This window comes from Heloderma suspectum, chromosome 3 (assembly GCF_057233095.1).
Source record: "Heloderma suspectum isolate Gila_16-S chromosome 3, 16-S_ref, whole genome shotgun sequence".
Classification (NCBI taxonomy): Eukaryota; Metazoa; Chordata; class Lepidosauria; order Squamata; family Helodermatidae; genus Heloderma; species Heloderma suspectum.
The window spans coordinates 125088843-125101020 of NC_139460.1; the positions used below are offsets into that span (position 1 = coordinate 125088843).

Here is a 12178-nt window from a genome sequence, read left to right on the forward strand (position 1 = left end):
GTTTTTTAAAGAAAACACATTATTGTGATTTGATAAATATTAAAACCAAGCAGAACAAGAAAACAACAACACAATTTGAAGGAGTGATTAGCCATGCACAAATGCATATGTCATAGCAAGAAGATGCAACCCCCCAGGTTTCTTTACTGTGGTCACTGAACAAAAATCATGAGTCTAAGATTTGTTTCTCTTGTGAAGGTCTGCACATAATACATTTATAAATGTTTTGTCTACAAATATATTGCATCTATTTTACCTGAAATTATATTTCATATATTAACTTTTCACTTTCAAGCTTATGGGAATCAGACCATAAGAAATTACTCTTCTGTACAATTTTAATATTATAATAGTTGCATTTATTGTACTTCAAAATGACATTATTTGCAGCTATGGTAATAATAAGTTGTTGACTCTTTGAGAGTGAACTAAGAAAATGTCTTATTGCAACTGCAGATTAGACATATTTGTATGAGAAAAATATGATCAGATCATATTTCACTCTTTTTCAGAGTATCAGTATGTAACGAAGTACATGTTACTTTATTACAAATGAGAATTGTGAAACATTTTAAGAATTAGTTTTAAAATCACAGTAGATCTCTGTTATGTGAAAAAGCCTACTATGGGAAAGAGATCAGGGATCCAAAGTTAATAAGAGGGATACATTTTAAAATCTATCTTTTTATATAAACAATAATTTTATATTCTTTAAAAGGAAAAGAGATGACAATAGAAGTTGGAAAGTGTAAGGTTGATTTTTGCATTGCTTTGCTTTCCATTAGAAATATTCATATACATCTGTGTGTGTGTGTGTGTGTGTGTGTATGTGTATATATATATATAATATAATATAATATAAAAAATAAAAACAAGCTCTGGGTGATATATTTCATGTAATGGTACTGAATAATGGGATAAGAGTTAACTCAATCCTTGGCATTAAGTATGCATAAGAAATACTATTTATAGTTCTGAGCAGCCTAAATTCATGGTTCATCCAGCAAAATGTGAGCCTTTTTGGCCACAAGCAGCTGCATTGAATTCACTGGGGTTCTTCCATTTGCTTGATTTATATGATTCTATGTTTGTTTAATTTACAAAGAATACTTATTTTGTCTTAGTTTTTTGATACTTTCTTTTAACATTCTAGCTGACAATGATTTAGAATTTTATTGTCATCTTCTGAGAGGAAGTCTGAACCAAAAGGACTTTCCAACATATGAATACATAAAATTCGTAGGGAACTTTCTGTCTTGCAGTCATGGTAAGTCTCAACTATTCTATAAATATAACCAGTGACTAAATCTATGTAAAATATCCCTTTATTAGCACTTATATCCATTTATGATTATGTAAGGACCCCTGTAAGCCATAAAGAATGAGTCTGTCTGTTATTGGCAGTAGCATGTATTGTGGTAGCAAAAGGATGGAAAAACAAGTCAGGATATACAAGCCAGGGTGGCACAGCACAATTTCGCAAGTGGCCCTAGCTGAGAAGCTTATTCACCACAGTAGATGGATTAGGGAGATGACCAAGAAAGATAGTTTCATAAAGATGTGGTTTCCATTTTTGACTTTGTTAACAAAAAAGAAAATGACTTCAGGCCTCCATTCACATAGAGATAGTTTCGGAGAGATGTAATGTTTTAAGTTTTGAATATATACTTTGTGAAACTTTTTCTGTCTACCATAACTTCAGCACTACAAAACTGAATGTGGAAGTTTATACAGTATAATAAGCACTTGTGCTCTAAAGTATTGTTTAAAGTTTTGTTTATCTGTTTAATAGAAAAATAATAAAATATTTTTTAAAATGATTATATGAAGGCAGGTCTTTTAACACGCAGAGTTTGGGTTGAGGGACTTTTTTTTGAGTGGGGGCATCATTAACAGAATAGCTTCATACAAAATAACAGTTAGCAACTGGTTACTTAGACTGAAATACCAAACATGCTAACTATGAAGTAAGTCCCATTGAACTTGGTGGGACTTATTTCTGGGTGAACATGGATTGTAATGCTGCAGTACTGTGAACTAAGTGATTGTTTTCTGACTTGTTGTGCAAAGTCCATACAACATCCCTCAAGGATATGCAGATATACAACATTTTCCTAGTATATAGTCACACTGTTTTGTACCTAGGAAAACACAGTGACCTGGTTCGCACACAATGCTAATCCAGTGTTTATTTAACCCATGGGTTGTTGAATTCTGGCGTTGTCATGATGTGTGAATCCAGCCATGATAACAAACCATGGCTTGTTAATTATGAACAACCCAGAAGGAGAAGCCATGGTTTGTTGTGTTGTGAAATCTGGGTTGTTTAAACCATGGGTTGTTACTATGTGTGAACCCAGAATCGAGGGTTGTTCATGGGTTGTTTTGCCAGGCTACAGAGGTGGCAGGCAAGAGTGGTAAAAAACAACAACCCACCTCTCTACATGCCAATACGTCAGCACCAAAAAAGCATTTGGGATACTGGAAGGGAGTGGGCAAAGGGGGAGGGAGACAACAGCCCAGGGATTGAGAATCATGGTTTGTCTGCCAGGCAAACCCTGGGTAAGGCAACAGATAGGCTAACCATGGGTTAGTGTTATGTGCGAACCAGGTCAATAGTTCCTTCATGTATTTATTCGTTTTATTTATTTAAAACATTTGTATCCTGCCCTATATCATTAAGATCTCAGGGCGGTGTACAGATAAAATTGATGTAAACAGTATAAAACAATAAATAATTTAAACAACTAAAAGCATATTAAACCATTAAACAAGCTAATACCAATTAGAAAATCTAAAACAATGAGACAGATAAAACAGTGTGCAATTTTACGGAATTCAATTAGCCCTCAAAGGCTTTGGTGAAAAGCCATGTTTTAACTTGGTGCCGAAATGAAACCAGCGTCTGCGCCATTCAGGTGATGGCATTCCACAACTGGGGTGCCACAGCAGAGAAGGCACACTCCCACATCCCACCCTGGTGTATGTGTCACACTGGTGGGATGCAGAGGAGGGCCTCTCCAACAGATCTCAGCCCTCGGGCAGGCATATGTTGGGAGAGGCGTTCCCTCAAATATCAAGCTCCCAAGCCGCTTAGGCTTTAATTGTCATCACCAGCACCTTGAATGCTGACCGGAAGAGTATTGGCAGCCAGTGCAATTCCTTTAAAACTGGTGTTACATGATGTTTATGAGATGTTCCAGTAGTCAACAGTCTACCTGCTGCATTTTGCACTAGCTGCAACTTTTGAGTCATCTTCAAGAGCAGCCCCACTCAAAGTGCATTTCAGCAGCCTAATCGGGAAGTTACCAGCGCATGCACTACTGTGGCTAGGTTATCCCTGTCCAGAAAAGGCCTTAGCTGGTGGATTAGCCGAAGCTGGCCCCAAGTAGTGCTGGCCCCAAGTAGTCCAGGCCACGGAGTCTTATCTGGGACTTCAGTGACAGGGATGGATCTAGGAGTACTCCCAAGCTATGCACCTGCTCTGTCAGGGGGAATGCAACCCCATCCAGGACAGGTTGCCTACCCAATTCCCAGACTCGGGAGTAGCACATTAATTGCTATTGTGCTTGTTATGTGGAATGTGATTGTGTAAGTATCGCAGCATTTATTTATTTCTTAGGTTATAATTAGTGATGAGCAACACGGCTTCCTCATCCTGTGTGTGGGCCATTTTTGTTGTTTTTAATTTTTTAAATTCTTTGGATGCTGCATGTTCCCACATTGTGCAGCTGCTGTGCAGGAACACTCATCCAATTGTTACTTTTCAAGTAGCAAACATCAACAAATTTGACCATCCAGAGTAATGCTTTTCTTTAGAGTTTTCATTTTATCTCTTTGGAAATTCTTCAGTCCACTTCTCCTGAGCTAGATGAATGTACAACTAGCCACATTCAAAACAGGATCAGTAAACAGTAGCACTTCCATCTTCCCCACAGCAAGTATTCCCCACCTGACCCCCATTACATGAGAAAGGGATATTTCTCTATGTACCATCCTTTTTCCTTTGTTTGGGTCTATGGTATGTTACCCAATATCTGTAAAACCCTATCTGGTATAACACCTATTTCCTTAATTGGGAAATAGATAAACATTGCAAAACGTCGTATTAAGCTGCCTTTTGGGATAGTTCAAGTTAGGGTGCAATCCTTTGGGGATAGTTGCCCGCCTCCAAACTCAGAGGTGACGAACCATCCAGTGCAGGGTGGGTGGAGTGGGGAGGGGATCTTCTCCTCCGTACTCTGGCTGCCCTGCATTTGCGGTTAGACGACTGATTTTGGCTGTCTAGCCAGAGAGGCTCAGAGCTGGGGCGGGGGGAGGTTGGATGGCGCATAGGAAGCATCGTACTGGCGCTTCTGTCCTCCCTGTCCCCAGGAATGCCCCATTTTCCCCCATTCCACACTGCTCTTCTGAGCACAGAGCTGGAGATGAACTGTGCTGCCTATGAGGCAGTGGGGGAAGGGGGAGGGAGGTGGTTTTCTGGGAACTGACCTCGGAGCATTGGCTCCGAGGCCGGTTTCCAAAAACCGAGAAGTCCTAAGGCTGTCTAGCCTCTGTCTAGCTGCCATAGGATTGTGCCCTTATTTTCCATTCATCGCTTATTAATGTAATGTCTGAATAGCAATAAGAGCAGGGGTGTTAACACTCTTTCGGCCTGAGGTAGAAATTCACTTTTGGAGACGCTTTTGGCGGCTGTATTCCAGTGGTGGATGGGGCCCAAAGACAAAATGGGGTGGGGCCAAAGGCAAAGAGGGTGGGACCAGAATACCAGCATATTTTAATTTAAAGATTTTAGTGCCAGTAACTAAGCCACAGGAGAGGCACTTCAACCTTTTAGAATGCGGTGGGTAGGGCATGCAGAAACCAGGAAGCCACCAAATGTTTGGTGGTTGGGAGAAAGGGGGTGGGGCCATCCCAGGTACCCTAGTGGGTCGGATTGGGATTGGATTTGGCCCATGGACCTGAAGTACCTCACCCTTGAGTAAGAGGCTGGAATTATAAAGACAGCAGTATGACCTAGCAGCACATGGTAATAGCAGGATTGTCTGTGTCTTTTGCCCACCTTTTCCTTTCCTTTTTGGCCAGCTGTCTCTGTCCATTCCTTACAAAGACAACGACCCTAATTCAGCTGAGTAGCGAGCAATTAGCAACAGCTGGTGGCCGCAGGTGGGCATACCTATTCATATCAAAAGATGCATCCAGCCAGTTCAGTAATTTATTTATTTACTGCATTTCTATATCTCCCAACAGCCAAAGCTGTGGGTGGTTCACAAAATTTAAAACCATAAATTACACTGTAATAAAACATAATATAAAAAACATTAAAAGTTTAGAACAATAAAAACATAAAACCAGGGTAAAAGCTAGCAGCATATAAAGATCTAATAATATAATAATGCTTTTTAAAAAAATTAAGGTCTAAAAGGCCTGGGAGAATTAAAGAAGTCTTCACCAGCTGAGCCTGCTAGGGCAAGCAGTCCACAACCGGGGTGCCACCAATCAGCTCTTAGATGAGCATTATGATAGTGCTGTGCATTTGCATCAGCACCTCTCATTGGCTACACATGTGGAAGGGTGCTTACATGCACTGATCTCTCTGGCTGGGTCCAAGTGGGTCTGTAATCTTTGTAGTGATAGGAATGTGTATTAGTGCATTCATCCTGAGAAAAGATTTAAAAGAAAAGGATGATGTAGGAAGGACAGACAAATAGACCACAGTCACATCTATTCTCTGGAACATCCCAGTTACTTCAGAAAAATCTCAAGGTATGCATATACAATACAGTGTTGTAGAGTTAGAGCATGTCTACACCAGGCTTTTATTGCATGCTCGTGACTGGTCACTCAGAGAAGTTTGCAGGCCCTTTACATGATGTCATCAACCTTCAAGGTGTCTCCCGTGCTTTCTGACATTTATCCTGCTTTTTAAAAGATCGAGGATAATGCAGTAATAAATGTAAATCGGCTTTAATGACCATGTGAAAATGTGCAGTTCTGCCATAACCACAGCATCATCTAGTGGCTGGAAAAGGAAACTTTCTGAGAAAGACAGCTCCGAAAAAACAGCCCATGTCAGCCCACGTAAGGAGCCAATCTTAATCCTGCAAAGAATCCGGAAACAGAAGCCCCAGTGGGTTGCGGGATAAAAAGCCTCGTGTGGAGAAGCCCTGTGTCATACTTAGACTAGACGTGTTGAAATCAGTGGGACTTAAATTAGTCATGAACTGTACAGTATACACAAGAATCATATTCTCTAATTATTGTCTTACATAGAAATCTTCATACTATACATTTTGAGTGAGTAAAACCTTGTCTTAAAAAGCATTTCACTCATGACTCATAATGTAAGTCCCATTGATTTCAGTGGGTCTACTCTAAGTATGACTGAGTCTGGATCCAACCACAGTATATGCAGAAGCAGGCAATTTACAAAAGACCAAAGATGAATGTCCTATAAGTAGAGAAAACTGGAACCATCTCATAATGGGGCAGAACCTTCAGTGTAGGCATGCCATGAGCTATACCATAAAGTGGGGTGCAATCCAGATATACGCTAGAGTGGCCTCCTTCCCACAGCTGCCTCTCCAGACAGTCAAGAGAATCTGCTGTGAATGGGGTGAGCTGTGGTGTGTGTGGGAGGGTGTCTCCAAAAATTGGGCAGAGGGATCTTCGACAATCAGAGCCCTTCCTCTTGCGGAAGGTTCTTTCCTCCTGAGGAAGGCTCATCCTGGATCCAATTCCATAATTGCAATTGGAGATGTGAAAGCCTGAAAAAACTGTAAACATTTGGGGAGGAAATGTCTTCCTTTATTTTCCCCGAGGACTTTAAAAAAAAAAGGTCTGATTGGAAAAATTTCCTCAACTGAAATACTGAAAGAAATGAAAGAAAGAAAAACTCCTATGAAAAAGTTTCTTTTTTGGAGTGAGTGAAATGCTTTTTAAGACAAGGTTTAATTCATTCAAAATATATAGTATGAATATTTTTATGTAAGACAATCTACAGCATTAGAGAAAGATAATTCCTATATGAATCCTGTAGTTTAACTTGATATCCAGCTGTGCTACTAGTCCTTAGTATTGTGATTCTGTGACACTGTCAAAATAATAATTTTTTGGTTGACAACAAAATTTGTGGTTCCTATTTTCAACTTCTGTTTTTTCCTATTCCTCAGATGGTGGTAACTAAGATCCATCTCCTTAGGTAGCATAGATTGCAGCAACTTACAGCTCTCTGTTCTAGTATTGGGTAGACTAGATTCAAAATCTTGCATGTACAAAATCAAGGCTTACCTGGAGTAAGCCCCACTGAACTCAATAGGACTTACTTCTGAGTAGACCAGTGGAGGGTGGTAGCTCCGATTTCAGAGGGGCTGAGGATCCAGTCTGGGTTTCAGTCTGGCCCAGACAGAACTCCAAAGAAGCTGTCCAAGGTGCTGAAACCATTTTGGGGATAGGGTTCAGCACTTTGGATAGCTCTTTTAGAGTTCTGACTGAAACCCAGAAGTGATTCAGAGCCCCACCAAAATCAGAGTCACCAGCCTCCACTGGAGTAGACATACATAGGATTGCGCTGTAAGACATTTATACCTTTGAGGCTGCTATGCTGGGCATGCTTACCTGGGAGTAAGCTCCACTAATCAGAGTAGATATTCTGAGTAAACAATATAGGATTCCTTTATGTAAGCCACCTTGGAAGAGTTTATTTAAATGCTTTTCTAGGCTAACTTTAAGAGCCTAAAAGGAGCCCTAGGAAAATTTTAAATTAATAAATATAAATGGTTCTGTAAATTGGATAAATATGCCAAATAGTACAATTTTATATGCTAAGTTATAAATTATGTACTTTGTTATTTATTCAGTAAAATAAGTTTAGGTTTGATAAGAATGTAAGTATCACATAGTGTTCAGTTTTTCTCAAAAGTTCTGTTATTTTCTGAGGTTTTCCCCTAGGGCTTCAAAATTTCCAGAAATTTTACATCTCTAGTTGCAGTGTATCAGATGTTTCCAAACTTTCTGCATTCTAGAGCCACTTTCCACATTGACTCGTCTACCAACAAACTCCCGCTTGCAGCCACAGAACTTCTGCACATTGCAGAAGTTTCTGGAGCATGTCCTAGGATGCGCACTTGGCATCCTAGAGCATGCTCTAGTGGGGTACCTCTGCCCCACATGAACTGAGAGCACAACTTAGAAAACTCTTAATGCTCTCCTGTGGCTGCACATTGGCAAGTAAGATTAGTAACAGAGGAGAAGCAGTCTTTCAGGAAAGACAACTCATTATTACTGACCTTCTCTTTGGGGAATCTCTGATAAACTGTCAAAGGAAACCTAGGGTTCCTGGGAACATAGTTTGAAAACCACTGCAGTATAGAGCATAGCTTATGCGAGTAACCTTGATTTAGCTGAAACTTGAATCCAGGAAAATTTGAACCTGCAGAATTCACTGGAGTGAACTAGTGCTTCAGTTGTAGTGCTGCAGGGAATGCGGTATTGTTTTGGAGGTGTTTAAATGCATAATCTTGGAGGCATCTGGGACTAGATCAAATGTCAGTTATTCCCTTACCTTTCTGACATGTAGCTAAGAAAATATGCCATTACACAAGCTGTACCATTATTCCCGCCTGTGTATTTCTTTTTAGTCCTTCTAGAGTAAAGAGGAGAATTACATTCAGGGTTTTTCAGTGCTGTGTATTCATACAGTAGAACTTCCTTACTGGATGGAAAACTAATATGACCTAATGAAGGGCTGCTATGCAGAAATATATAAAGGAAACCACTATTTTGTTACTTTCATGTTATTACTTCTTAGATTTTCCTTCAGCTATTTGCCTGAATTCACTCCAGGAAGTAGTGCTACAAAAGCTGCTGGCATTGGCCCAAACAGGCCATGTTCAGCAATTTTTGAAAAATCTCACTGTGCTGACCATAAACCACAATTGCACAGTATGCAAAATGTCATTGAAACATAATTTGTACCTCTCAAACAACATAAAATCCTATAAATCATGGCAAAATATGTTTTCTTCTAAATGTAATGATATAAAAGGACTAACTTGTCTTTATGAACACATTGTCAGATGCCTCAATTCTGAAACTCCCTTCATGGGTGATAGAAACGTTATATGTATAAAACAGCTGTTATGTACATGTGGAAATTGGCACAATGGTGATGAATGACAAATGCATATTTCATTTTAATGCAAATTCAAAGGCAATCTTCACCCCTGCTCTGCAGTTTAGCTAGGAGGGCATTTTCGCCCATCTAGTTGAGGCGTCGGGGATGAGGTGGGAAGGAGACCGGGGAGGCCTCTGGATAAGGCATAAGCTAGCTTCCCCAGTGTCCTCCCCTCCCTGCTGCTGCTCCCCCTGCTCTGCAGTTTAGCTAGATGTGTGTTTTCGCCCATCTAGCTGAGGCGTCAGGGGATGGGGAGGAAAGGAGGCTTGGAAGGCGTCTGGATACAGCATCAGCCAGCTTCTCCAGTCCTCTCCCAGCCAGTGGCACGCCCCCTTTCCCTCCTCTCTGAGCTCACGTTTGCGAGGTTGTACAGGCAGCTGGCACAGTTCTTGCATTGGCTGCTAGGGGGAAGGGGTGGGAACCTGGGTCCAAAGTCAGAGAGCTGTATCTGGCCTCAGATCCAGGCATTCAAAATACCGTATGGCCCCCCAGACACTGTCTAGGGGCCATAGGATTGCTCTTTAAGACTTATTAATAAGGCAGAATTTATTCAGAGAATTATAGGTACTCTATATTCTGTACTCTGTATAGTACTATACAGGTACTGTAATTTGCTAAAACACATGCTGAATTCAGTTGCAAAGTAAATGTAATTTTAACATGGCGGGGTTTATCCTCTTTCTGTTTAGAAGTGACATGCAATCAATATACATGCAGCAGAATCTCATCATATATTGACTGTACCATTCAGAATGCAGGCTGTGGACTGCATGTTTCAATGTTCCCATTCAGGGGGTGGAAAATCCTGCACATAGAACCTAAGGTGTAAGGGAGAAGGGTTCTAGGCCATTATTGGTCTGAATGGAACAGATCAGAAAAAGCCATATCATATTATTTTACACATGTATATAAGCTCTATAAGTGCTTCGTTTTCCTTACAGTTTTAGGCTGCAGTCCTATACTCCTATGCCTGGTAGTGAGCCACATTGTTCTCAGTAAGGCTTACTTCTGAGTAGCCATGTACAGGATTGTGTTGTTGGTTTTTCACATTTATAGTCATATATTAAACAATTCTTTAGGAGGAATAACTTATTTTTCATAGCTGGATATTATTAAAAAAATAATGGAAGAATAAAATCAATTAACAACTTGGAAATAATAGCTGTGATTTCTTATAGATCTGTGTACTTGTTACAGCTCTGTTTTATACAAGTAACAGCCCAATCCTATACATGTTTACTCAGAAGTAAGTCCCACTGAGTAAGTGAGTATAGGATTGCAGCCTAAGCCATCAGTGTTACAGGTGAAAAACAACTAGCAGAAGCATTTCCCCTCAGAAAGCATCTTTTAGAGGCCAGGTTAAAGTGCATATCATTTCGTTTATCATGAGCAGTGTAAACTACTTCTCTGAGAATGGAATGAAACATGATAGAAACTAGGGACAGCGTGGTTCTCCATCCGAGAATCTGGCAGAACCGCCTCTGACCGAACCCTCAAGTCCCGTTCACCAAGCTCCTGCCTGCGCTCAGCGAGCAGCCCACACTCACCTCGGTGGCCTTGTCGAGCTCTGTGGTCACCATTTTTTGAAAAATCAAATGGCGGTCACAAAAATGCTCATGTTTGTGTATGCACAAAAATGTGCATTTTTGAAAAAATGCACATTTCGCACATGCGCAAAATGCGCGTTTGCAAATGCACATTTTTGTGATCGCAATTTTATTTTTCAAAAAATGGCGACTGCGGAGGTCAATGAGGCTGCCAGGGTGAGTGCGGGTTGCTCACGGAGCACAGGAGGGGTTCGAGTGCAGTCTGGGGACAGGCGAGTGGGGGCAGGGGCTTGGTGGGCACCCGGAGAACCTGTTCAGAGTGGGTTTGCACATCCCTAATAGAAGCACGTCTATCTTCAAACATGGGTCATGTTCAGTACCTGTGTAACAGGGACATTTTCAAATGGAATGGCAGCAAGTGGGAGGGGTTGCTGTCTCCTACCTTTGTTTGCTGCCTCCCCCCAAGCCTTTCCCTGCTGCCTCAGCTGCTTTCCTTTCAGTTGGGCTCCAAGATCAGAAATAAGTGTGGCTATCTGAAAACTGCCTGCAGACTTCGGTGCCTTCTCCCACCTGCTGCTTCTCACTTGAAATCTGCTCCGCATCCACCTGCTTTACTGCTGTTTGGCAGTAACCCACATTTGAAAGACATGGGTCATTTTCTGTCTTGTCTAGCTGTGCCCTAAGTTGTGAATTTATTTCTTATGCAGCTAATTTATATTTAAAACATATACATACTTATATGTACACATACGTAGCCTGAAAAGCATGTTCAGGCATACCTCTGAGGAATATCTAGCATTAGTGCATTTCATATGTATAAAGTAGCCAGTGGGAGCAAATACACTAAGAGGCACAACTCTTTGTCTTGTAATTTTCTTATCCAGTGCCTATATCCACTTGTAATGGCTTTGATGGTGCTGTTCCAAGAGGTTACAGAACACCACTAGGAAAACAAGTCTGCTTTGTTGCTACTGTTCGGCTGGCAACGCCCCAGTTTTTAAAGGCAAGTGTGTATGTCTTAGAGTCTGTTAAGTCTTAGCAGTAATACCAGAGCATTCAGTCAGTATCTTCCCACTTATGACCATGTACAAGGCAAGAGGAAAGGTGCAGCTTGTGCATTCACCAAAAACAATGGCTTGCAGATCACATGCATACATGGTACTGTCCCTTCAGAAGCTTTTGGGATGATGTAATGACTGTATGTACGATGCTGAGTATTTGTGGAAGTGGGCAAATACAGAAAGCAGCAATGTGGATACCTGGGGGGCCCGTGAATTATTGCAGGTCATTTCTCAAGTTACTATCTGTAACCCTCCCAAATCACCATAATGCAGACATCGTTAGGACTATCTGGCTCCTCCCACACATATGTCAGCTGATGCTTAATCCACTCAATTTAGTACTTATCCAAATTGTTTGCAGAAATAGGATTGAATTATGGTTGTCATCTCATGTC

The 12178-nt window shown here is 40.9% G+C and overlaps 1 protein-coding gene across 4 annotated transcripts in view; it reads left to right on the plus strand.

Annotated features, from left to right (window-relative positions):
- The window catches only part of NPAS2 (neuronal PAS domain protein 2), a 99113-nt gene that overhangs the window by 56451 nt on the left and 30484 nt on the right, over positions 1-12178 (plus strand). For all 4 annotated transcript variants that reach the window (XM_084844420.1, XM_084844417.1, XM_084844419.1 and 1 more), the window contains exons 7-8: positions 1154-1267; positions 11607-11725. In XM_084844420.1, coding sequence (XP_084700546.1) covers positions 1154-1267; positions 11607-11725 — 233 coding nt within the window. The remainder of the gene's footprint in view (positions 1-1153; positions 1268-11606; positions 11726-12178) is intronic.